Source organism: Oncorhynchus nerka, linkage group LG9a (assembly GCF_034236695.1).
Source record: "Oncorhynchus nerka isolate Pitt River linkage group LG9a, Oner_Uvic_2.0, whole genome shotgun sequence".
In the NCBI taxonomy this organism is placed as follows: domain Eukaryota; kingdom Metazoa; phylum Chordata; class Actinopteri; order Salmoniformes; family Salmonidae; genus Oncorhynchus; species Oncorhynchus nerka.
In genome coordinates, this window is record NC_088404.1 from 26,838,970 (window position 1) to 26,866,915 (window position 27,946).

The 27,946-nt window shown below is 44.0% G+C and overlaps 1 protein-coding gene across 1 annotated transcript; it reads right to left on the bottom strand.

Moving 5' to 3' along the window:
• LOC115134125 (F-box only protein 31-like) lies at positions 1-27,903 on the bottom strand. Its single transcript, XM_029667791.2, has 9 exons — positions 27,390-27,903; positions 25,202-25,273; positions 17,068-17,144; positions 16,698-16,865; positions 15,849-15,923; positions 15,388-15,497; positions 4,427-4,580; positions 2,765-3,201; positions 1-2,428 (listed from the first exon to the last, which is right to left on the bottom strand). The coding sequence occupies exons 1-9, from the start codon at positions 27,808-27,810 to the stop codon at positions 2,206-2,208; spliced, it is 1,737 nt and encodes a 578-aa protein (XP_029523651.2). The 5' UTR covers positions 27,811-27,903; the 3' UTR covers positions 1-2,205.
• Positions 27,904-27,946: the final 43 nt, after the last annotated feature.

Sequence of the window (27,946 nt, forward strand, 5' to 3'; positions counted from 1 at the left end):
TGTGTTGTTTCTTTTATTGAGAAGAGAAAGAGCACGTAGGCTGCAAAGCTCCCTGAAATCAGATTAAGAGCAGTTCACCAGGTCAAACAGTTTCCAGCGGAGTCGTGCCACTGGGATTGGCAATTTATAAAGCGCAAGACTCAATTTACAAATGTGATTCATTTAAACAGCGGTGTACAGAAGCATTAGTTACAAACAGATGTGTGATGTGCTTACAAAACACAAATCAACAAGCAATGATTAAAAAATGTCTAGTTGTCCCAAAATTAAAAATATCAAAACATACTTATTAAATAGTTTCCTTTCATTAATATATATTACTTATTTACGCTCTATAGAGTTAGTTTTTTGCTAATGTTAGTAAAGCTGTAGTCTAATACAAAAGTACTGCTTTGAATGAAGCCTCCCATGAGATAGTGACTATCTCAATACTGCCCACTAGCTTATTTTCCTTATGTCCTGCCCTCCATGATCACTGACATGTCAGGTGACAGGAAAAGACTAGTGAAAGCCATATGGTGGAAAAACACTCCTGGTCCATTTGTGGTCATGAAGGAAAGGAGTCAAGGAAAGGGACTCATAGAGGAGTTGAGAGACAACCATCCACTGACCTGCCTAGAAAAGTTCACTTGCAATAGGAGACCCCCTGGGCACCACTGTTGGCTAATGCGAGACAAACACACATGTATCACAATGTAAATAATGTAAAGTATGAGAGTACCTTGAATTACATTTTGTGTTGTGCAATGTTTTGCAAACGGTCATTATTATTGAGGATGTTGCAATATCTTTATAACACCCTGTTATTAAAATCATCCAAAGGACAATGCGATCAGTCCAACTAAGAATGGCTGATACAGCTACAGTACAGCATAAGCTTGTACCAAACACGCAATTTTCAAATCTCCATTCATTCAACATTTCCATTTTACTACATACTATCCATCAGAAGTATTTTGCAAATAAAACATAATCATTTCTGATATGCACATGCCCCATTGTGTAATATTAACATAGTTACAGTATCATTTCCTTGACGAGTCACGAAAAGAGTGAAAGTGCCTGAGATGCAGTCTTTTCCAATTCCATAATGCCATCTGTGCACCAAACTATAAGCAATATACAGCAAACCAAAAGTGTTTAATCGGATTGTGAATAAGATAATTAGAGACAGGTGGCATTAAACAAATTAAATGCTGCATGCATCCAAACATGAGGCATTCAAATAGTTACACAATAATAGCTTTAGTAGAATGAATAGGAAATCCCTAGGCAATGCAGACATGGTATATAGTTAGAACTCATGGGCTGCATTTACACAGGAAGCCCAATTCTGATTTGTTTTCAATAATTGGTCTTTTGACGAATCACATCAGATCTTTTTCAAAGCTGATCTGAGTGGTCCAAAGATCAATAAGTGAAAAAAAGCAAAAGAATTTGGCTAAAAATGCAGTCAGAGGCACGGATACTTTGTTCCAGAGTTTGTGGGATGAAATGTCAACAAATCCTCTTCTTTGGTTTAAAAATAAATAAGAAGCTTTTGAGGAAGCCTTTGGCTGGGTTTACACAGGCAACTACTAATTGGTATTTTGACCCGTCAGATCAGCTGTGAAAAAGATCTGATGTGAACAGATCAAATTGGTCAAAAGACGAATTAGTGGAAAAAATATCAGAATAGGGCTGCCTGTGTAAACGCAGCCTTAGTGTCATATCATTTAACCTGTGGACATGTCTCAGCAGTAGAGATACTGAGGTCAAGTGGAGGTAAGAGGAGGGGAAACATTGGACAGGGAGAGACGATTAGATAATAAGCGATATGGTACTATCTCCACATTTCCCTCCAATAGGCTAGGGGGACTTTTAGGTGCCTAAGGGGTAGGGGGCTAAAGGTTGTTTCTGTCCAGGCCCAGAAATGTGTGGGACGGTGTCGAGGTGTTTGGGTTGTAAAGCTGTGTGTGCATACAGTAGTGGGTAAATATCGTGTTGTGTTTTCGGGGTCTATAGAGGGAAAATATACATACATAACAGTGATAATTAGGGCCAAGAGTTTTTCCTAACCACATGACCTAATCAGGAAAAAACTATGGGAATTACTTATAGTTTACAAACTAGGGGCCTAGAGGTATTCCAGGTGCAGTCAACACATCGGGGTGTGTGTAGGGGCCTAGGTAAACATGTTTGTATGAGACGTGTGGATCTGCCCCATCAAGATGTCCAGGACTGCATGTTGCGCAGCATAGCCTCAAAGAGCTCCATGTTGGGGGCATAGGCGTGGGCCAGCTGGTCGGTCAGGCGGCTGTATAGGCTGAACGACTTGAGCTCCAGCCAGATGAAGCCGAAGCGGTCCTCGTCAAACAGGATAAAGAGGCCAGGCGTGCGCTCCGGACTTGTGAAGCCGTGGCCGGCAATCAGGCCTGTCCCGTAGAAACTGAAATCGATGAAGAAAAAAAATGATCAAAATGTCCTGTTGCGTAGTCTACATGTTGCGATCCAATGTTTCAGATGGCCGGAGTGTTGTGCTTGTAACACTTGAGTTGTGTGGGTCTGACTCCCACATGGGCCACATATACTGAATACATGCATTAACTTTAAGTCCATTTGGATGAAGGAGTCTGCTAAATTACCATTATATTCTATTACAAGTGTACATTCATGTGTGAGTATCTCTTCTCACTCTGCTATGCAGCTACATTTGACAAGAACTCTTGGCTATACGAGGACATGTGCAAAACAACTTGAACATGTGTGAAATAGATGGACTCACCACATCTTGCAGGTACGGGGGTACACCTCGTTGCGGGCCATGACCCCCAGAGGCAGGACAAAGGGCTGGGCCTCCGAGGGAGCACTGCTGCTGCTGCTGGGCCCAGGCTGGCGGCTCTCTGATTGGGCTTCCATAGCCAACTCCAGACCCTCTGCCCCGCCACCATCCACAGCCCCCTTTGCAGCAGCAGCCCTCTGGGGGGCCACAGCCCCCTCTCCAACAGCAACCCCCTGGGGGGCCACAGCCCCCTCTCCAACAGCAACCCCCTGGGGGGCCACATCTGGGCTCTGCGCCTCCTGCTGCGCCTCCTCATGCACCCCCAGCACCAGGCGAGACAGCTCCTCCACGCTGCGCTGGTGCTCGAGGTCCGGAAGGTGCACAGGCCGATTCAGGTCCACATCGAGCGTTAGCTGGCCTGCTGGAACGTTGGGATCCCCCTGGGAGGGAGGAGAAAGGACAGGGGCATGTTCAGTAAGGGGAAAACATTTTGAAATGGAAGAGGTTCTACCCAAACATCGATAATAGGGACGTAATAGGGACGTTTGTTTTCACAACACAACAGTAGTAGGCTTGATTACCAACAATGATGAGACAGCCTACAGGGAGGAGGTGAGGGCCCTGGGAGTGTGGTGCCAGGAAAATAACCTCTCACTCAATGTCGACAAAACAAATAGCTGATCGGCGACTTCAGGAAACAGCAGAGGGAGCACCTCCCTATCCATCGAAAGGACAGCAGTGGAGAAGGTGGAAAGTTAAGTTCCTCGGCGTACACATCACAGACAAACTGAAATGCTCCATTCACACAGACAGTGTGGTGCAGAAGGTGCAACAGTGCCTCTTCAACCTCAGGAGGCTGAAGAAATTTGGCTTGTCACCCAAAACCCTGACAAACTTTTACAGATGCACAATTGTGAGCATCTGTCAGGCATCACTGCCTGGTACAGCAACCCGCAGGGCTCTCCAGAGGGTGGTGTGGTTTGTTCGATGCATCACCGGCGGCAAACTACCTTTGACCTTCCCTACAGGACCCAATGTCACAGGAAGGCCAAAAAGATCATCAAAGACAACAACCCCCCGAGTCACGGCCTGTTCACTCCGCTATCATCCAGAAGGCGAGGTAAGTACAGGTGCATCAAAGTTGGGATCGAGAGACTGAAAACAGCTTCTATCTCAAGGCCATCAGACTGTTAAATAGCCATCACTAGGCGGCTTCCAACCGGTTATGTAACCCAGCACATTAGAAGGTTCTGCCCTATATACATAGACTTGAAATCACTGGTCACTTTAATAATGGAACACCAGTCACTTTAATAATGTTTACATATTTTTTCTTTACTCATTACATATATATATAATGTATTCTATTCTACTGTATTTTAGTCTATGCCACTCCGACATTGCTCGTCCTAATATTTATATATCCCTTAATTCCATTCCTTTACTTTTAAGTTTGTGTGTATTGTTGTGAATTGTTAGATATTACTGCACTGATGGAGCTACAAACATAAGCATTTCACTACACCCGCAATAACATCTGCTAAACGTGTATGTGACCAATAACATTTGATTTGGTTTTCCATTTCAAAAACTGTTGCTTTGGAAACATTAGGGGCCAGGCGGGGTGGGAGCCCAGCCGGGGTGCGGTGGAGGTGGGGGACTCACGGTGAGCTTGGTGGCCCTGGCGCGAGGCCCATGGAAGCTGAGCATGATGATCTCCAGGCCGTGGCTGCCGTAGGTGCCTTTGAACAGGCCCGGCTGCAACAGATCAGAGGGCAGTCGTGGAGGGAGGTAGATCCGCCGGTACATCAGGCAGTTACTGTCAGAAAATAACATTACAGCATCATCAACATTAATGAAGACAACTAGATGGTCATTTTCCATGAAGAAAAATTGTGTGACTTGCTTCAGCTCTTTGAAAAATATTTTAATGGTGGCGGAAGAAGTTGAAAACATTTTACTTAAGTGAAGTGGTGAAATAAAGTCAAGTCTGGTCTTATAGACAACATTTACTTTAGAGTGTGGGGCAGTTGGCTCACATATTTCATCACAAATAATACTACTACACTTTCAAATTCTCCTACTAGAAAACCAAAGTATATACAAACTGTAATAATTACGCATAAGGAATTAGAAACGTTTATGCTATCATTTGGGGAGGGAAATACAATGGCGCCTCTAGTGGAAGAAGTTTAGAAGTTTGTTTTAGCTATATTAACTAGAGGTCTTCACGGATATACCTTAACCCGATTACCAACCAGATATATGAACAGGTCGGATGCAAAATTCTGCAGTTGACCCTCAGATCCCGGTTTGGATCATGCTCGGTGGCCATGGACCTCGGATTTGTCGGAAAATATGTGAAATATTTACCAGATCCAAAATTATATTTGAAGACAACATCCTGATGAAAATTGGCTTAAATATCCTCTTTAAATCACATTTGCTATGCATGGCGGTTGGTTAAGTCAAAAGCGTTAAGTGCTCTCCTCTGCCTGTCAACCTCTCTTGGTCTGGATTGAGCTTTTGCTATAGCAAACTTGCAACATTGTTTCAACTGGGCCCTGACCGTTTCCCGCGCCAATGAGCTCAGAACAGACATAACTGTAAATGTTTTATTTTATGACATTCTCACTGGAGATATGGGATCAGCAATATGTTGCTATTTCACACTGAAGCACGGTGGTTACTTAGGCCTATCGAGAAGGACCCACTGGGCACAGACGTCAGTCTAGTTTGGATTTACAGTTGGTTGAGTTGTCAACCAACAACAAATGTCACCATGTCATTGGAATTAGGTTAAAAGTTTGGTGAAAAAAAGTCTAAATGCCCTTACATTGATTACTTTTTGCAAACCCAATCAGTTTTCCACATCATCACTTGGCTTGGGCGGTATCCAGATTTTCATAGTCATACACTACATGACCAAATATCTCGTCAAATATCTCATTCCAAAATCATTGGTATTAATATGGAGTTGGTCCCCCCTTTGCTGCTATCTCCACTCTTCTGGAAGGCTTTTCACTAGATGTTGGATCATTGCGGCGGGACTTGCTTCCATTCAGCCACGAGCATTAGTGAGGTCGGGCACTGATGTTGGGCGATTAGGCCTGGCTCGCAGTCGGCGTTCCAATTCACCCCTAAGGTGTTTGATGGGGTTGAGGTCAGGGCTCTGTGCAGGCCAGTCAAGTTCTTCCACACCGATCTAGACAAACCATTTCTGTATGGACCTAGCTTTGTGCACAGGGGCATTATAATGCTGAAGCAGGAAAGGAAAGGGCCTTCCCCAAACTGTTGCCATAAAGTTGGAATCACAGAATCGTCTAGAATGTCATTGTATGCCGTAGCGTTAAGATTTCCCTTCACTGGAACTATTCCTCCTCCACCAAACTTTACAGTTGGCACTATGCATTAGGGCAGGTAGCATTCTCCTGGCATCCTCCAAACCCAGATTAGTCTGTCCGACGGCCAGATGGTGAAGCACGATTCATCACTCCAGAGAACGCGTTTCCATTGAGTCCAATGGCGGCGAGCTTTACACCACTCCAGCCAACGCTTGGCATTGCGCATGGTGAGCTTAGGCTTGTGTGCGGCTGTTCGGCCATGGAAACCCATTTCATGAAGCTCCCGACTAACAGTTATTGTGCTGACGTTGCTTCCAGAGGCAGTTTGGAACTCGGTAGTGAGTGTTGCAACCGAAAACCGATGATTTTTACGAGCTATGTGGTTCAGCGGTCCCGTGCTGTGAGCTTGTGTGGCCTACCACTTCATGTCTGAGCCGTTGTTGCTCCTAAATGTTTCCACTTCACAATAATAGCACTTACAGTTGACGGGGGCAGCTCTAACAGGGCAGAAATTTGACGGACTGACTTATTGGAAAGGTGGCATCCTATTACGGTGCCACGTTGAAAGTCACTGAGCTCTTCAGTAAGGCCATTCTACTGAAAATGTTTGTCTATGGAGATGGCATAACTGTATGCTATATTTTATACACCTGTCATTAATGGGTGTAACTGAAATAGCCAAATACACTAATTTGAATGGGTGTCATCATACTTTTGTATGTATAGTGTACCTTCCTTCTCTTACTTTCTGGGATTTACAGTATTACTGGCATGGCACACAAGGGGGCGCTAAAAATTAAAGAAAAGCCCATTGGGCCTCTATTAGTAGACTGCTAACAAAATTTGCACAACTAATAGCGAAATCACATAGATGCTGCTAGCTAAATGCTAACGAGCAAAAATTGAAAAATAAATTGCAAAGACAAGCAAATCCAAAGTTATACAAGCATAGCTAGAAGCTACCGAATATTATTCTCTGTGAGTTTTTATTTATTTCACCTTTATTTAACCAGGTAGGCCAGTTGAGAACAAGTTCTCATTTATAACTGCGATCTGGCCAAGATAAAGCAAAGCAGTGCGGCAAAAACACAGAGTTACACATGGAATAAACAAACGTACAGTCAATAACACAATAGAAAAAATCTATATACAGTGTGTGCAAATGAGGTAAGATTAGGGACGTAAGGCAATATATTAATGTGCAAGTAGAGATACTGTGGTGCAATGAGCAAAAGAATAAATAATAGTTGGATGGGCTATTTACAGATGGGCTATGTACAGGTGCAATGATCTGTGAGCTGCTCTGACAGCTGATGCTTAAAGTTAGTGAGGGAGATATGAGTCTCTAGCTTCAGTGGTATGTGCAATTCGCTCCAGTCATTGGCAGCAGGGAACTGGAAGGATAGGCGGCCAAAGGAAGAATTGGCTTTGGGGGTGACCAGTGAAATATACCTGCTGGAGCGCATGCTATGGGTGGGTGCTGTTATGGTGACCAGTGACGAATATGAAGCGAGGGCCAGCCAATGAAAGCATACAGGTCGCAGTGGTGGGTAGTATATGGGGCTTTGGTGACAAAACGGATTGCACTGTGATAGACTGCATCCAATTTGCTGAGTAGAGTGTTGGAGGCTATTTTGTAAATGACATAGTCAAGGATTGGTAGGATAGTCAGTTTTACGAGGTTATGTTTGGCAGCATGAGTAAAGGATGCTTTGTTGCGAAATAGGAAGCCGATTCTAGATTTAATTTTGGATTGAAGATGCTTAATGTGAGTCTGGAAGGAGAGTTTACAGTCTAACCAGACACCTAGGTATTTGTGGTTGTCCACATATTCTAAGTCAGAACCGTCCAGAGTAGGGATGCTGGACGGGCAGGCAGGTGCGGGCAGCAATCGTTTGAAGAGCATGCATTTAGTTCTACTTGCATTTAAGAGCAGTTGGAGGCCACGGAAGGAGAGTTGTATGGCATTAAAGCTCGTCTGGAGGTTGGTTAACACAGTGTCCAAAGAAGGGCCAGAAGTATACAGAATGGTGTCGTCTGCGTAGAGGTGGATCAGAGAATCAGCAGCAGCAAGAGCAACATCATTGATGTATACAGAAAAGAGAGTAGGCCCGAGAATTGAACCTGTTGCACCCCCATTGAGACTGCCAGAGGTCCGGACAATAGGCCCTCCAATTTGACACATGGAACTCTATCTGAGAAGTAGTTGGTGAACCAGGCGAGGCAGTCATTTGAGAAACCAAGGCTGTTGAGTCTGCCGATAAGAATGCAGGGATTGACAGAGTTGAAAGCCTTAGCCGGGTCTATTCGGCTGCATATTATTGTCTCTTATCGATGACGGTTATGATATCGTTTAAGACCTTGAGCGTGGTTGAGGTGCACCCATGACCATCTCGGAAACCAGATTGCATAGCGAAGAAGGTACGGTGGGGTTCGAAATGGTCGGCGATCTGTTTGTTAACTTGGCTTTCGAAGACCTTAGAAAGCTAGGCTAGGATAGATATAGGTCTTTAACAGTTTGGGTCTGGAGTGTCTCCCCCTTTGAAGAGGGGGATGACCACGGCAGCTTTCCAATCTTTGGGGATTTCAGACGATACGAACGAGAGGTTGAACAGGCTAATAATAGGGGTTGCAACAATTGCGGAGGATCATTTTAGGAAGAGAGGGTCCAGATTGTCTAGCCCGGCTGATTTGTAGGGGTCCAGATTTTGCTCTTTTTCAGAACATCAGCTATCTGTATTTGGGTGAAGGAGAAGCTGGGGAGGCTTGGGCAAGTAGCTGTGGGGGGTGCAGGGCTGTTGACCGGGGTAGGGGTAGCCAGGCGGAAAGCATGGCTAGCCGTAGAAAAATGCTTATTGAAATTCTCTATTGTCATGGATTTATCGGTGGTGACAGTGTTTCTTAGCCTCAGTGCAGTGGGCAGCTGGGAGGAGGTACTCTTATTCTCCATGGACTTCCGTGTCCCAGAACTTTTTGGAGTTTGTGCTACAGGATGCAAATTTCTGTTTGGAAAAGCTAGCCTTTGCTTTCCTAACTGCCTGTGTATATTGGTTCCTAACTTCCCTGAAAAGTTGCATATCGTGGGGGCTATTTGATGCTAATGCAGTACGCCACAGGATGATTTTGTGCTGGTCAAGGGCAGTCAGGTCTGGAGTGAACCAAGGGCTATATCTGTTCCTGGTTCTAAATTCTTTGAATGGGGCATGCTTATTTAAGATGGTGAGAAAAGCACTTTTAAAGAATAACCAGGCATCCTCTGACGGAATGAAGTCAATATCCTTCCAGGATACCCGGGTCAGGTCGATTAGAAAGGCCTGCTCGCTGAAGCGTTTTAGGGAGTGCTTGACAGTGATGAGGGGTGGTCATTTGACCGCAGACCCATTACGGATGCAGGCAATGAGGCAGTGATCGCTTAGATCCTGGTTGAAGACAGAAGAGGTGTATTTAGAGGCCAGGTTGGTCAGGGTGATATCTATGAGGGTGCCCGTGTTTACGGATTTGAGGTTGTACCTGGTAGGTTCATTGATTATTTGTGTGAGATTGAGGACATCTAGCTTAGATTGTAGTGTTAAGCATGTCCCAGTTTAGGTCACCTAACAGTATGAGCTCTGAAGATAGATGGGGGGCAATCAATTCACATATAGTGTCCAGGGCACAGCTGGGGCAGAAGGTGGTATATAACAAGCGGTAATGGTAAGAGACTTGTTTCTGGAAAGGTGGATTTTTAGAAGTAGAAGCTAAATTTTTTGTGCACAGACCTGGATAGTATGACAGAACTCTGCAGGCTATCTCTGCAGTAGATTGCAGTAGTTCTATCTTGTCGGAAAATGTTATGTGGACTGTGGACATTTACAAGCTAAAGTGAATTGTGCAAATGAACAAAGTTGTGATGCCTGCTTTTCTGAAGAAAGAGCGACGTGTACATGGAGCAAAGGGGAGAAGAACGCTAGTAGGAACCACAGGGAAAAATGGCAGTTGTACAGACAACCCGTCCAGAGATCTTTGACTTCTGGCAGAAAGACATAAGGTATCTTATGGCAAACATTTACTATTGAATTGCATTCAAATGTACCTTCATCACCTCATGTGTGCCGCACAACAGACTCACCGAACTCTATTTAACTAGGCAAGTCAGTTCAGAACAAATTTTTATTTTACAATAATGGCCTACCCAGGCCAAACCCTCCCATAACCCGGACGATGCTGGGACAATTGTGCGCTGCCCTAAGAGACTCCCGATCGGTTGATATACAACCCCGGATCGAACCAGGGTCTGTAGTGACGCGTCTAGCACTGACGCCTCTAGCACTGAAAACTATGAAATAACACACATGGTAACCAAAGGCTTAGCATGTCTCTCAAGGAGGCTAAAAATAGATTTTGGCTTGGAAAAGTAACATTTTCAGAAGGAGGCGATAATTGTTTAAGGGAGGAGAAAGTAGCCACCCTTTGCCTTGATTACAGATTTGCACAGTCTTGGCATTCTCTCAACCAGCTTCATGGGGTAGTCACCTGAAATACATTTCAATTAACAGGTGTGCTTTGTTAGAAGTTAATTTGTGGAATTTCATTCCTTCTTAATGCGTTTGAGCCAATCAGTTGTGCTGTGACAAAGTAGGGGTGGTATACAGAAGATAGCACTATTTGGTAAAAGACCAAGTCCATATTATGGCAAGAACAGCTCAGACATTACCTCAATTACCTCGACTAACCGGTGCCCCCCGCACATTGACTCTGTATCGGTACCCCGTGAATATAGCCTCGCTATTATTATTTTACTGCTGCTCTAACTATTTGTTACTTTTATTTGCTATTTTTTTTACTAATCTATTTTTTACTTAACACTTATTTTTCTTAACTGCATTGTTGGTTAAGAGCTTGTAAGTTAGTATTTTACTGTAAGGTCTACCTGTTGTATTCAGGCGCATGGGATAAATAAAATTTGATTTGATTTGAAATTAGCAAAGAGAAACGACTATCCATCATTACTTTAAGACATGAAGGTCAGTCAATCCGGAAAATTTCAAGAGCTTTGAAAGTTTCTTTAAGTGCAGTCTCAAAAACCAACAAGCGCTACGATGAAACTGGCTCATGAGGATCGCAACAGGAAAGGAAGACCCAGAGTTACCTCTGCTGCAGAAGATAAGAGGTGGTGTGTGATGGTGCTTTACTGGTGACACTGTCAGTGATATATTTAAATTCAAGGCACACACAGCATTCTGCAGCGATACGCCATCCCATCTGGTTTGCGCTTAGTACGACTATCATTTGTTTTTCAACAGGACAATGACCTCCAGGCTGTGTACAGGATATTTGACCAAGGCGGCGAGTGATGGAGTGCTGCATCAGATGACCTGGCCTCCACAATCACCCGATCTCAACCCAATTGAGATGGTTTGGGATGAGTTGGACCGCAGAGTGAAAGAGTGTTTAACACTTTTTTGGTTACTACATGATTCCCTATGTGGTATTTCATAGTTTTGATGTCTTCACTTATTCTACACTGTAGAAAATAGTAAAAATAAAGAAAAACCCTTGAATGAGCAGGTGTGTCCAAAGTTTTGGCTGGTACTGTAAGTATTCAGACCCTTTACTCAGTACTTTGTTGAAGCACCTTTGGCAGCAATTACAGCCTCGAGTCTTCTTGGGTATGACGCTACAAGCTTGGCACACCTGTATTTGGGGAGTTTCTCCCATTCTTCTCTGCAGATCCTCTCAAGCTCTGTCAGATTGGATGGGGAGCGTCGCTGCAGGGCTATTTTCAGGTGTCTCCCCAGAGATGTTTGATCGGGTTCAAGTCCGGGCTCTGGCTGGGCCACTCAAGGACATTCAGAGACTTGTCCTGAAGCCACTCTTTTGTTGTCTTGTGTTCTTAGGGTCATTGTCCTTTTGGAAGTTGAACCTTCGCCTCAGTCTGAGGCCCTGAGCACTCTTGATGTTCCTTCCATCCTGACTAGTCTCCGAGTCACTGCCGCTGAAAAACATCCCCGCAGCATGATATTGCCACCACCACGCTTCCCCATAAGGATGGTGCCAAGTTTCCTCCAGACATGACACTTACATTTACATTTAAGTCATTTAGCAGACGCTCTTATCCAGAGCGACTTACAAATTGGTGCATTCACCTTATGACATCCAGTGGAACAGCCACTTTACAATAGTGCATCTAAATATTTTAAGGGGGGGGAGGGGGTGAGAAGGATTACTTTATCCTATCCTAGGTATTCCTTAAAGAGGTGGGGCATTTAGGCCAAATAGTTCAATCTTGGTTTCAACTGACCAGATAGACCATGAGAAACAAGATTGAGAGTCTTTAGGTGCCTTCTGGCAAATTACAAGCGGGCTGTCTTGTGCCTTTTATTGATGAGTGGCTTCCGTCTGGCCACTCTACCACATAGGCCTGATTGGTGGAGTGCTGGCATAGAATGGTTGTCCTTCTGGAAGGTTCTCCCATCTCCACAGAGGAAATCTAGAGCTCTGTCAAAGTGACCATCGGGTTCTTGGTCTTCTCCCTGACCAAGGCTCTTCTGCACTGATTGCTCAGTTTAGCCGGGCGGCCAGCTCTAGGAAGAGTCTTGGTGGTTCCAAACTTCTTCCATTTAAGAATGATGGAGGTCACCGTGTTCTTGGGGCCCTTCAATGATGCAGAAATGTTTTGCTACCCTTCCCCAGTGCCTCGACACAATCTTATCTCTGATCTCTACGGACAATTCCTTCAACCTAATGACTTGGTTTTTGCTCTGACATACACTGTTAACTGTGGGACTTTATATACACACACAGGTATGTGCCATTCAAAATCATGTCCAATCAGTTAAATTTACCAAAGCTGGACTCCAATCAAGTTGTAGAAACATCTCAAGGATGATCAATGGAAACAGGATGCACCTGAGCTCAATTTCAAGTCTCATAGCAAAGGTCTGAATAATTATGTAAATAAGTAATCTTTTTTACATTCTTAATAAAGCAGCAAACATTTCTAAAAAACTGTTTTCACTTTGTCATTTTGGGTTATTGTGTATAGATTGAAGAGGGAAAAACATATTTTAATCAATTTTAGAACAAAATGTGGAAAAAGTCAAGGGGTCTGAATACTTTCCAAATGCGCTGTAGTTTTTTTTTGGTTGATTCAAACAGTTTTTGCCCAGTGGGGAGAGGGTTGGGGTGATTTTTCAAATGCAGTGAGGAACTATTGTCATTTGCAATGGATGTAAAACACTCTGTTGACTTTCGGTGTGAGGTGATGAAAAAAATACTTTGAGAAGTTCCGCAGCTCAGAAATACTAGGCTCAGTCATCCCCAGATAGGAACTTCAATAGGCCTACATTTGCACACAGGATAGGTACTTCTACGAGTGCTGAAGCAAAATATCCTATATTTAAAAAAATACATTAACAAACAAAGGGCAAAGAATTCACACAATGATGCGCACAAATTAGTGGAAGACAGGCGCATCTCAGGCGCATCTCTCTCCAGAATGCGCTCTATAGTGAGTCTTCGCCACACGCCCATTCCCTTCTTCTTGAGTCGACATTTTAAATTAGGGATGTAATTTATGACAGGTCCAGAACAGAGGCACCTAATGGATGAAGAGATGAATGCAAAGAAAAAATATGGAATGTGAATAAATTGACATTTTCGGTCAAATGGGAGTTGTGAATATGTTGTGCAAGTCAGTATGTCCTTCTTTACTCCACACAAAGAATGTTTTAAATCAAAAGAAAGTCGTCTCCAATCCTACTTCCGGGTTATAGGCAAGAAATGTTCGAAAATTCCTTGGTTCTAGTAGGTGGCAAGCACAGAATTTTAGCCTACAGACCAGTACTAAAGATAAAAGATAACTACAGGCAGTGGTAGGCGAGTTTAGTGGGTTTGGAGTGAGCTGTGTGGCATAATAGCTCTTATGTGCTCCCCCATTGTTATAATTTGAAGGTTCCATGGCAGCTAATTCAACAGTGGGAAGTCAGCTAAATTAGGTGATGCGGTTACTAAAACAGCTGTACCTCTTGATTAGTAGTAAAATTATTTTCTGATTCCAGATTTCAAAAGTAAAGAAGTAGAACAAGATGCATACCCTTTAAGTTTTTGTTAGTATGCATAAACTCCTACAAACAGCTGTAAAATAATTATGTTCTGATTCCAGATTTGAATAGCAGAGAAGTAGAGGAAGATTTAATACGCTAAAAGTTGTCTGACTTGTTGGGGGAGTGGTAAAAACAGCAGTTCTTTGGAAAAAGTTAGATTTTTTTTAAATGCAGTTACTAAAACAGCTGTACGGTTAAATCCGTACCAGATTTTTTTTCTTCCCCCGAACAGATTTGAATAGCAGAGAAGACGAAGATGTCATAGCCTCCAACGTTTTGTGTAACCTGTTTGGAAAGAGGTCAAACATTCAGCTGTTTATAAAAAGTTTGAAAATGTTTTGATGCAGTTTTACGTTCAGGTTTGAAATGCAGAAAAGTAGAAGTAGTACCCGCAAAACACCTCAACAGTGAAGAGGCGACTTCGGGATGCTGGCCTTCTAGGCAGAGTTGCAAAAAAAAAGCCATATCTCAGGCTGGCCAATACAAATAAACGATTAAGATGGGCAAAAGAACACAGACACTGGACAGAGGAACTCTGCCTAGTAGGTCAGCATGACGGAGTCACCTCTTCACTGTTGACATTGAAACTGGTGTTTTGCGGGTTCTATTTAATGAAGCTGCCAGTAGAGGACTTGTGAGGCGTCTGTTTCTCAAACTAGACACTAATGTACTTGTCCTCTTGCTCACTTGTGCACCGGGGCCTTCCACTCCTCTTTCTATTCTGGTTAGAAACAGTTTGCACTTTTCTGTGAAGGGAGTAGTACACAGCGTTGTTCGACATCTTCAGTTTCTTGGCAATTTCTCGCATGGAGTAGCCTTCATTTCTCAGAACAATAATAGACTGACGAGTTTCAGAGGAAAGTTATTTGTTGCTGATAATGGGCCTATGTACCCCTGTATAGATAATCCATTAAAAATCAGCCTTTTCCAGCTACAATAGTCATTTACAACATTAACAATGTCTACACTGCATTTCTGATCAATTTGATATGATTTTAGTGGACCATTTTTTTTGTGCTTTTCTTTAAAAAACAAGGACATTTCTAAGTGACCCCAAACTTTTGAACGGTAGCACACACACACACACACACACACGAGAGAGAGAAAAAGAGATCTGGCCACGGACCCCCTGCAGTACCTGCACACACCCCTGACCCAATTTTGGGAACCCCTGGACTATGTCATAAGGAAAACCTACTCATATTGGCTTGTGTAGATGAACTTCATGAGTATGAGCTCCTGCATGTGCTCATGGAAGATGTCCTCCAGTGTCCTCCCCCACTCCTCCTCAAGCCACGTCCGGAACTCCTGCCAACAGAACATCAAAAACCCACGGTCATGCCCACTTACCGATTTGCCCCAATCCCCTATCGAAATCAACTGTCATCACAGTATCTATCCTGTAACAATGCATAGCTGTCACTCTTGCCTGCTTGACAATTATTTACCATCTGCTGAATGACTTGATTCAACACAAATCTTTGACAATCGGAACACTTTCAGTATGATAACTTTGAGGTTAAATGTGTTTGCAAAAAGTGCAATACAAATATGTGATTGATTAATTAATTAATTTGACAAATACTGAGTTGCCTCAGCCATGTGAGAACAATATACAAACTGTTGCGAAGTTACAAGAGATCGTTCTCTCCTCCTCACCTCCTGCCTCCCCCCTGGCATGCGGTGATGGTCTGTCTGGTTGCACTTGGTCGAGAACTCGTCCTTCTTCCCAGTCTGGAAATAAGAGAAGACATCCCATCTTAAATCACAAAGCCATGGAAGACAGGGGACTACTTCACCACACAGTGAGTGCACCGGCTTACACATTACAAAAGGATAACATCAGTGATGATTATGACTATTTAAGCACAATAAGTGCATCATTATTTCCCTTATTATCGATTAATCAGTTGTGTTGTGTTGTGGGTCTCACCTAACAGTCCCTCTTATGGGCACTACAAAGTTGGAAAAGCTATAGCAACAAAAACTTGTGACAAAAGACATACAACATTTTAAAGTAGTTGACCTTGTGGGACTTGCTGGTTCAAAGAATGCCATCCAGGTCAGTAGATCAGTTAAATTATACTCCTGAGCAAACATTAAAGGGGCAATCCACAGTTGCTACATCCATTTTTTTTACTTATAAATTAATGATACAGTATAAACTAATTGATTGAAATAGAACTTAGAAATGTCTCGCAAGATTACCGTAGTTCAACTGTCAAACCCCATCAGAACCCAAAATATCAGCTTGTTTAACTCAAATGTTTGTAAACATAAACAAATACCGTATAGACTCGAAATATGGTTAACACCATCATTTTGATACTGTGGATATTGTCCTTGCATCAATAGCTCATGAATTTAAGAGTGGTTACATTTCTCCAGGCCTATCCCTCAGATTTTTGCCAACTGTAGATTACCCCTCTAAAAAGAACTGCAGGTACAATAAATCACCAATGTTGGTTTTACGCCCATTCAAAACACAAAAGAAGAAAATGGACTCACTTGGACGTCCCCCTTGTGAGGGCCCTTGTGTCCGTACATACACTCCACTGCTGTCTTGTTGCTCTCCAACATGTGGATGCGGAAGAGTGGCCGCCGCCTCATGGGATCCTCGACCCGAGGGTCGTGGGGGGGCAGATACATCCAGCCAAGGATGAATAGCCCATCAACCTGGAGAGGGATGGTGTAGTAGAGAAGTAAAGGGAGAGAAGAAAAGGAAAAAGTGATCACCACCTAACACAAATCAAATGTTTTGATGGGAAAATACTCATTTCTACAACAAGGTGGGCTGAACAATTTAAAATACACATTTTTTATTGATTTAAATGTGACAAAGAAGGAACACAATAGTGTGTGTGTTCTTATTACATACCACCACGTTGAGCAGCCCTCCGTACGGCCCTATGTCAGGCTGCCAAAGACCCAGGATGTGTCTGTATGGGTGCAGCACTGCAAAACAACAGTGCAACAAAGGGTTAAACACTAAGTGGTGAACAGTTCAATCACAGGGTATCACAGCAATACATAACAGAATTTAGACTGAGAAACTGATGACAACTCAACACACCATAGTCGAGGTCTGGCCTTAACTCATGGACAGTAGATATGGCAGAGGGGACACATTGTTATTGTACTCACATGAGAAGACGGGTGACACGTGAAGTTATATCAAGGGCATGGTTTCCATTGTTCCAAAAGAGTGCATGATGTAGACAAATTAAACAGGCGCCGTCACCAAGCACTAACCATGTTGACTAGCATGTTAAATGCACACATCACACATACAGTGATTTTTTTCAGTATCAGTTTTAGTCGTCAGATGTCCCAGTTAAGGTACTAGTTCATATGCTGATAGTCTATACAGTAACAGTCAAATATTTGGACACTACTACTCATTCCATTTTTTAATTAAAAAAAAAACTATTTTCTACATTGTAGAATAATAGTGAAGACATAAAAACTATGAAATAACACATATGTAATCATGTAGTAACCAACAAAAAGTGTTAAACAGATCAAAATATATTTTATATTTGAGATTCTTCAAAGTAGCCATCCTTTGCCTTGATGATGCTTTGCACACTCTTGGCATTCTCTCAACCAGCTTCATCTGGAATGCTTTTCCAACAGTCTTGAAGGAGTTCCCACATATGCTGAGCACTTGTTGGCTGCTTTTCCTTCACTCCGCGGTCCAACTCATCCCAAACCATCTCAATTGGGTTGAGGTTGGGTGATTGTGGAGGCCAGGTCATCTGATGCATCACTATCCTTCTTGGTCAAATAGCCCTTACACAGCCTGGAGGTGTGTTGGGTCATTGTCCTGTTGAAAAACAAAGGATAGTCCCATTAAGCGCAAGCCAGATGGGATGGCATATCGCTGCAGAATGCTGTGGTAGCCATGCTGGTTAAGTGTGCCTTGAATTTTAAATAAATCACAGACAGTGTCACCAGCAAAGCACTCCCACACCATCACACCTCTCCCTCCAAGTTTCACGGTGGGAACCACACATGCGGAGATCATCCGTTCACCTACTCTGCAAAAAAAATCTCATTTGGACTCCACCGGTCTAATCTCCATTGCTCTTGTTTCTTGGCCCAAGCAAGTCTCTTCTTCTTATTGGTGTCCTTTAGTAGTGGTTTCTTTGTAGCAATTTGACCATAAAAGGCATGATTCACACATTCTCCTCTGAACAGTTGATGTTGAGATGTGTGTTACTTGATCTCTGTGAAGAATTTATTTGGGCTGCAATTTCTGAGGCTGGTAACTCTAACGAACTTATCCTCTGCAGCAGAGGTAACGCTGGGTCTTCCTTTTCTGTGGCGGTCCTCATGAGAGCCAGTTTCATCATAGCGCTTGATGGTTTTTTAAATGTTCCGGATTGACAGACCTTCATGTCTTATAGTCATAATGGACTGCCGTTTCTCTTTGCTTATTTGAGTTGTTCTTGCCATAATATGGACTTGGTCTTTCACCAAATATATTTTTTTGGTTACTACATGACTCCATGTGTTATTTCATAGTTTTGATGTCTTCACTATTATTCTACAATGTAGAAAATAGTCAAAATAAATAAAAACCCTGGAATGAGTAGGTGTGTCCAATCTTTGGACTAGTATGGATATATACACATACTGAACAAATATATAAACGCAACATGCAACAATTAACGATTTTACTGAATTACAGTTCATATAAGGAAATCAGTCAATTGAAATAAATAAATTAGGCCCTAATCTATGGATTTCACATGACTGGGCAGGCACGCAGCATTGAGTGGAACCTGTGAGGGCATAAGCCAAATCAGAATGAGTTCTTCCCCACAAGCGGGCTTTATTACAGAAATATTCATCACTTTCATCAGGTGGCTGGCCTCAGATGATCCCGCAGGTGAAGAAGCCAGATGTTGAGGTCCTGGGTTTGGCGTGGTAACACGTGGTCTGCGGTTGCGAGGCTGGTTGGACGTACTGCCAAATTCTCTAAAATGGCGTTGAAGACAGCTTTGAGAAATGAACATTCAATTCTCTGGCAACAGCTTTGGTGGAGATTCCTGAAGGCAGCATGGCAATTGAACTCTCTCTCAAAACTTGAGACATATGTGGCAATGGATGGATCTTGGCAAAGGAGAAATGCTCACTAAAAGGGATGTAAACAAATTGGTGCACAAAATCTGAGAGAAATAAGCTTTTTGTTCATATGGAACATTTCTGGGATATTTTATTTCAGCTCATGAAACATGGGACCAACACTTTACATGTTTATATTTAAAGTCAGTATATATCCATATTTCTGTTCATCCTTCCATCTAGTGTCCTGTCTGTTCAGTGTCCCATCTGTATCAGTCTTTCTGGTGTCTGCCCATATAATTTCTTTCTGTCCATCTAATGTCTCTGTCCGTCTGTATTTCCAGCGTTGAAACATTTGAAAAAAAAAAAAATGTTTTTAAAAAAATGTTTTTAATTTTACCCCTTTTTCGTGGTATCCAATTGTTTTTAGTAGTTACGTCTCTCCCGTACGGGCTCGGGAGAGACGAAGGTTGAAAGTCATGCGTCCTCCGATACACAACCCAACCAAGCCACACTGCTTCTTAACACAGCGCGCATCCAACCCGGAAGCCAGCCGCACCAGTGTGTCGGAGGAAACACCGTGCACCTGGCAACCTTGGTTAGCGTACACTGCGCCCGGCCCGCCACAGGAGTCGCTGGTGCGCGATGAGTCAAGAATATCCCTACCGGCCAAGCCCTCCCTAACCCGGACGACGCTAGGCCAATTGTGCGTCGCCCCACAGACCTCCCGGTCGTGGCCGGTTACGACAGAGCCTGGGCGCGAACCCAGGGTCTCTGGTGGCACAGCTGGCGCTGCAGTACAGCGCCCTTAACCACTGCGCCACCCGGGAGACCTCGTTGAAACATTTTAGTGAACAATTGAAACACCTCTTACATGTGTGAGGTGGTTTCTATATTGGTGGTAAAGAGAGAGAGAGAAGGGGAGCGGCAGACACATAGGGTCCCGGAGCACACCACTGAGGGAGGAAGGGGAAGTGGGAGCCAGGAGAGAGAGAGAGATTAGACAGAGGGACACAAAAAGAGAAAGGACCTTGAGGATCGCGAAACACCTAGCCTGTCTTAGTCGTAGTACAGGTTTGTTATCAATGACCAACCACACAATACTACAACCATACCCTACCTACCCCTAATCCTGTAAAAGCCCTGATGTCATGACGTAGATGCTGAGTAGGCACCATCTACACCCCAAGGAGCAATTTCCCACATGCCATCTTGAGATGACCCATACAGCTACAAAAAGGCATGAATATCCCTCCAAGGGTGCTACCACTGGAAAGTGTTTAACAGCAGCCCCTGTCCAGATGGGTTTGAGGCTAGTCAAGATGCTGGAATTTGGAGGAAGAAACCATCATCAATGGTTTGCAGAAAGTGACAGTTTGTGGTATTATTCCTGGACCTTCAATGCACAAGTGACCCTAGCGTGACTTGGTTTAATTAGTCAGTGTGGAAAAAGATGCCTATTATAGTCTGTAACTATGGCCCAGAGTTTTTCCAGGTCAGGTCACAGGGTCTGGTCAGGAAAAACTTAAAGTCCCAATAATATACACTGCTCCAAAAAATAAAGGGAACACTAAAATAACACAACCTAGATCTGAATGAATTAAATATTCTTATTAAATACTTTTTTCTTTACATAGTTCAATGTGCTGACAACAAAATCACACAAAAAATATCAATGGAAATCAAATTTATCAACCCATGGAGGTCTGGATTTGGAGTCACTCAAAATTAAAGTGGAAAACCACACTAAAGGCTGATCCAACTTTGATGTAATGTCCTTAAAACAAGTCAAAATGAGGCTCAGTAGTGTGTGTGGCCTCCACGTGCCTGTATGACCTCCCTACAACGCCTGGGCATGCTCCTGATGAGGTGGCGGATGGTCTCCTGAGGGATCTCCTCCCAGACCTGGACTAAAGCATCCACCAACTCCTGAACAGTCTGTGGTGCAACGTGGTGTTGGTGGATGAAGCGAGACATGATGTCCCACATGTGCTCAATTGGATTCAGGTCTGGGGAACGGGCGGGCCAGTCCATAGCATCAATGCCTTCCTCTTGCAGGAACTGCTGACACATTCCAGCCACATGAGGTCTAGCATTGTCTTGCATTAGGAGGAACCCAGGGCCAACCGCACCAGCATATGGTCTCACAAGGGTTCTGAGGATCTCATCTCGGTACCTAATGGCAGTCAGGCTACCTCTGGCGAGCACATGGAGGGCTGTGCGGCCCCCCAAAGAAATGCCAACCCACACCATGACTGACCCACCGCCAAACCGGTCATGCTGGAGGATGTTGCAGGCACCAGAACGTTCTCCACGGCGTCTCCAGACTCTGTCACATCTGCTCAGTGTGAACCTGCTTTCATCTGTGAAGAGCACAGGGCGCCAGTGGCACATTTGCCAATCTTGGTGTTCTCTGGCAAATGCCAAACGTCCTGCACGGTGTTGGGCTGTAAGCACAACCCCCACCTGTGGACGTCGGGCCCTCATACTACCACCCTCATGGAGTCTGTTTCTGACTGTTTGAGCAGACACATGCACATTTGTGGCCTGCTGGAGGTCATTTTGCAGGGCTCTGGCAGTGCTCCTCCTGCTCCTCCTTGCACAAAGGCGGAGGTAGCGGTCCTGCTGCTGGGATGTTGCCCTCCTACGGCCTGCTCCATGTCTCCTGATGTACTGGCCGGTCTCCTGGTAGCGCCTCCATGCTCTGGACACTACGCTGACATACACAGCAAACCTTCTTGCCACAGCTCACATTGATGTGCCATCCTGGATGAGCTGCACTACCTGAGCCACTTGTGTGGGTTGTAGACTCCATCTCATGCTACCACTAGAGTGAAAGCACCGCCAGCATTCAAAAGTGACCAAAACATCAGCCAGGAAGCATAGGAACTGAGAAGTGGTCTGTGGTCACCACCTGCAGAACCACTCCTTTATTGGGGGTCTTGCTAATTGCCTATAATTTCCACCTGTTGTCTATTCCATTTGCACAACAGCATGTGAAATTTATTGTCAATCAGTGTTGCTTCCTAAGTGAACAGTTTGATTTCACAGAAGTGTGATTGACTTGGAGTTACATTGTGTTGTTTAAGTGTTCCCTTTATTTTTTTGAGCAGTGTATTTTGGATGTTTTAGTTAGAGTGGCTGAATTCCAAATCACCCCCTTCCCCTTGCCCCTTCACAAGTGATAACATATAACTCACAAGTGATCAGCTAATATTGTCGCCATCAAACTATTCTTGATTTAATCTTGTTTTTACATATACTAAATAATATGTGCGAAATTTGATTTAGAATGGACCATTATCAAGCACCTGTCTTGAAACAGGGGCAGCAGGAAAAAGTACATGTCATCTATGCACTTAAATAGCAAATGGAGGACGCTTTTCCCATTGTTAATTTTCATACCAGCCAGGTAGGCTATACTCCTGTAGGCCTAGCCTATAGAAAGCTGATGGGATCCTACTCTTTTTAGAGGCCATCACTCTGTTTTCTCACGCAATTACATAGCCTATAGAAATGTTGCGCAAGATGGGCTCTCATCACGTGTTTGATTAGATTTTCTATTACATTTGCATTGCTGTCAAAGTGATTAGAGGGAAAATAGAGTGCAGAGGACCAGGCAGTAAGCAAGTTTGGTAAGCTACTAATGACCATCAGCAGCATCAGAGCTTGGAGAAGCCTAATTATCGTGACTAAAAAGTCACTTGGAATTTGCCTGCCTTAATGACTCATGACCGCTGGTGTGGCGGTAATACGGTCACCGCAACAGCCCTAGGTGTTCCTAATTATAAGCGACCTGAATTTGTTTGTCTGATTTCACAATGCGACACATGTAACAGATGAAATACCAGTAGAGACTGCTGAGGGGAGGAGGGCGTATAATAAAGGCTGGAATGGAGCGTAATGGCTGGAATGGAGTGAATGGAATGGTATCAAACACATGGAAACTGTGTTTGATACCATTCCATTCACTCCATTCTGGACATTGTTATGAGTCGTCCTCCCCTCAGCAGCCTCCACTGTTAAATACAGTGCCTTGCGAAAGTATTCGGCCCCCTTGAACTTTGCGACCTTTTGCCACATTTCAGGCTTCAAACATAAAGATATAAAACTGTATTTTTTTGTGAAGAATCAACAACAAGTGGGACACAATCATGAAGTGGAACGACATTTATTGGATATTTTAAACTTTTTTAACAAATCAAAAACTGAAAAATTGGGCGTGCAAAATTATTCAGCCCCCTTAAGTTAATACTTTGTAGCGCCACCTTTTGCTGCGATTAAAGTTGTAAGTCGCTTGGGGTATGTCTCTATCAGTTTTGCACATCGAGAGACTGAATTTTTTTCCCATTCCTCCTTGCAAAACAGCTCGAGCTCAGTGAGGTTGGATGGAGAGCATTTGTGAACAGCAGTTTTCAGTTCTTTCCACAGATTCTCGATTGGATTCAGGTCTGGACTTTGACTTGGCCATTCTAACACCTGGATATGTTTATTTTTGAACCATTCCATTGTAGATTTTGCTTTATGTTTTGGATCATTGTCTTGTTGGAAGACAAATCTCCATCCCAGTCTCAGGTCTTTTGCAGACTCCATCAGGTTTTCTTCCAGAATGGTCCTGTATTTGGCTCCATCCATCTTCCCATCAATTTGAACCATCTTCCCTGTCCCTGCTGAAGAAAAGCAGGCCCAAACCATGATGCTGCCACCACCATGTTTGACAGTGGGGATGGTGTGTTCAGGGTGATGAGCTGTGCTGCTTTTACGCCAAACATAACGTTTTGCATTGTTGCCAAAAAGTTCAATTTTGGTTTCATCTGACCAGAGCACCTTCTTCCACATGTTTGGTGTGTCTCCCAGGTGGCTTGTGGTAAACTTTAAACGACACTTTTTATGGATATCTTTAAGAAATGGCTTTCTTCTTGCCACTCTTCCATAAAGGCCAGATTTGTGCAATATACGACTGATTGTTGTCCTATGGACAGAGTCTCCCACCTCAGCTGTAGATCTCTGCAGTTCATCCAGAGTGATCATGGGCCTCTTGGCTGCATCTCTGATCAGTCTTCTCCTTGTATGAGCTGAAAGTTTAGAGGGACGGCCAGGTCTTGGTAGATTTGCAGTGGTCTGATACTCCTTCCATTTCAATATTATCGCTTGCACAGTGCTCCTTGGGATGTTTAAAGCTTGGGAAATCTTTTTGTATCCAAATCCGGCTTTAAACTTCTTCACAACAGTATCTCGGACCTGCCTGGTGTGTTCCTTGTTCTTCATGATGCTCTCTGCGCTTTTAACGGACCTCTGAGACTATCACAGTGCAGGTGCATTTATACGGAGACTTGATTACACACAGGTGGATTGTATTTATCATCATTAGTCATTTAGGTCAACATTGGATCATTCAGAAATCCTCACTGAACTTCTGGAGAGAGTTTGCTGTACTGAAAGTAAAGGGGCTGAATAATTTTGCACGCCCAATTTTTCAGTTTTTGATTTGTTAAAAAAGTTTGAAATATCCAATAAATGTCGTTCCACTTCATGATTGTGTCCCACTTGTTGTTGATTCTTCACAAAAAAATACAGTTTTATATCTTTATGTTTGACGCCTGAAATGTGGCAAAAGGTCGCAAAGTTCAAGGGGGCCGAATACTTTCGCAAGGCACTGTACCTCCCAAATGAAATGTTTAACTGTTACAGAGGTCTAAATCTTGTAAAACAACAGGGGGGTTAGTTCATTTGAATATCATACTCAATTTATTATTTAAAAGTGGACCATGAATTGCATCATTCAAGTCAGGAGTGTGTCCCGAAGTTTATGGGTCTATTGATCCCCTCGCCACTCTCTGGAAGTCACCCTCTGAGTTTCGTCAGCAACATGGTAGAATGAAGGACCCTCCGAGCGAGTTGGTAGGGGCGAGGGAGTGGGTTGGGTTTACAGAGAGACTCACGTTTGGCATAGAGCTCCCGACTGGACACACCCACCACTTCTATCTTGCGCAGGTCTTCCCTCATGCCAAACTCTGTGGGAGAGAGATAGAGACAGACCATAGAGATAGATAGATGACTCATCTTTGTATCTGTGCCATTATATTTGACTACTCCATTTTGAAGTAGTAAATTTACTTCTTCACAATTGGCTAATCCCTCCTGATGACCCAGTTGGACATGACTCCAACGGGGTCACCAGGAGGGATCAGCCAATGAAGTTGGAAGTCCCACCTATTTGCCTCCATTAAAATAGTGGAAGGCCTCAACAGCTCTGCCCATGCCAATATGGACTTTTGGGCACTGGGGGGGCCTCTATCATTCTCTATAAAACAGACATGTGACACTGAAGGACAAAGTAGGTTGTGACAGTACCCTGGTCAAAGCTAATTGTGCATACAGATCTAGTGACCAGACAACTGTGCAATACATGATGGCATGACAATAAAAGTCAAGCGTTGGCTAAAGCAGGGGTTCCCAAACTTTTTAACTCGAGGTACCCCCCTTCCAGCATTGTGGAACATCCCGCGCCCCCACGTCTATTTCTATGGGCACAAGCACTGTTCATGGCACAAACTGTTCACTTTTAAAACTAATTTTCTTGCAATTCTATACATATTGGCATGTCTATGTGTATTCATGTGATATTTGAGTGATTAAAAATGACAACAATATATATGGGCTGAAAAAACTAAATAAAAAATGTTAGCTGACATGGGCTTGTTGATCTGGACATTTCTGACAAGTTATAAAACAGCTCTCTAAGCTATGCAGTGAAAACAATGTGGGGGGACCCCGCGGCCACCCTGCCGACCCACAGTTTGGGAACCACTGGTCTTAAACACATTCAGATCAAGCCCCCCAGTCTTGTATGAGATATGCACAGCCCACATTTCAAAAGTAAAACTGACCCAATAATGGATTGGATACTACGAACGTAGTAAGAAAAATCTAAATCCAATACATGGTGTATCATCCCTGCCTGTGCCATTAAACCCCTACAACTCATCCAGAACGCCGCAGCCCGTCTGGTGTTCAACCTTCCCAAGTTCTCTCACGTCACCCCGCTCCTCCGCTCTCTCCACTGGCTTCCAGTTGAAGCTTGCATCCGCTACAAGACCATGGTGCTTGCCTACGGAGCTGTGAGGGGAACGGCACCTCAGTACCTCCAGGCTCTGATCAGGCCCTACACCCAAACAAGGGCACTGCATTCATCCACCTCTGGCCTGCTCGCCTCCCTACCACTGAGGAAGTTCACCTAGATGCTCAGCCCAGTCAAAACTGTTCGCTGCTCTGGCCCCCCAATGGTGGAACAAACTCCCTCACGACGCCAGGACAGCGGAGTCAATCACCACCTTCCGGAGACACCTGAAACCCCACCTCTTTAAGGAATACCTAGGATAGGATAAAGTAATCCTTCTCACCCCCCTTAAAAGATTTAGATGCACTATTGTAAAGTGGCTGCTCCACTGGATGTCATAAGGTGAATGCACCAATTTGTAAGTCGCTCTGGATAAGAGCGTCTGCTAAATGACTTAAATGTAAATGTAAATGTATACCAGGCAAATTCAAATCTAGCCTTGAAGCCAATTCCTCTGCCGATTCATTCTTCCCTTCTAATCAAGGACTGCTTTGGACCTGGGACACCAGATGGGCGCAATAATTATAAGGTAAGTCAAAACTAGCAGTACTCTGGACCTCCGATTTGAATAATTGACAGGAGGTAGAGCTGCATGAACCCTTTTACAGTAATTTATGTCTATGGGTTATGATATTTAGATAGGGTTGTAGAAGACAAGGATAGTTGAGGCAATGTAGTCTTTCATAATGGTGTGTTCAAAGCAAAGGTTGGAACAGTGCATTGCATAACAGCAATCAACAAAGTTCCTTCTCGGTGCCCGTAGACTGGTCGATAAGAAAGCTTTCAGAAAACTCTTACATGGAATCTCTCCGGACCAAAGCACAATATATAACTAGAAACTGCAAAAACAAGAACGCAATACCCGGACCCTTCCCTGGCCCAACCTATAGACTAACCTACGTCCCAAATCATATAGGCTACTGTCAATTCCCGTTTGATAAAACGCCACATTTTGCATAGGACATGATAGAAGAATATCTGCAATGATGAGCGATCACCGCATTATTTACCCTCGGTGCATCGCCTTCTCCAGATGGTTTCCGTGCTGAGGATTTGCCTGAATGTCTTGCAGACGAGCGCAAGGTTTGGAAGCTCTGTGCCCGGCAGCGAGGAGAATATTCCCACCAAAAGCTCTGGGGGCAGATCCAACAGGGACTGCGGGTTCGGTGGTCCGGTGCTTGCACTTTGCCCATACGAAGGTCTGACATTTGCACGACCACATTCAGCAGTGGCTTCGTGGGCCACACTCGGCCCTGCCGCGGCCGAGGGGTTTTCGGGGCCGCCAGTGACGGCTTGTGTCTTGCCCACAATCCGCACCCCTTCCTCATCGTCCATGTCGGAGTCGCTTCCCTGGTCCTGTTGATTATGCCGCTGTCGCCGCCTGCACCTCCGCGACTGACCCACTCCGCAGAGCCTGGCACACACAGCCATCCGTAGTAGTCACCAAAAGGGTAACATTACATCACCACAACAACTGTACTAGCTGCAGTTTCAATTATCTCCCCCGTCCTTGCGTGCCTGGGCGGAAACCTATGACGCAAAGTCGACGTAGCTACGTAGGGACTTC

Coding starts and splice junctions, on each gene's coding strand:
- LOC115134125 (XM_029667791.2), bottom strand. CDS start 27,810: ATGGCTGTGTGTGCCAGGCTCTGCGGAGTGGGTCAGTCGCGGAGGTGC. Junction 25,274..27,389: donor GAGAAGGCGATGCACCGAGG/GTAAATAATGCG, acceptor TCTCTCCCACAG/AGTTTGGCATGAGGGAAGAC. Junction 2,429..2,764: donor CCCCGTACCTGCAAGATGTG/GTGAGTCCATCT, acceptor CATCGATTTCAG/TTTCTACGGGACAGGCCTGA.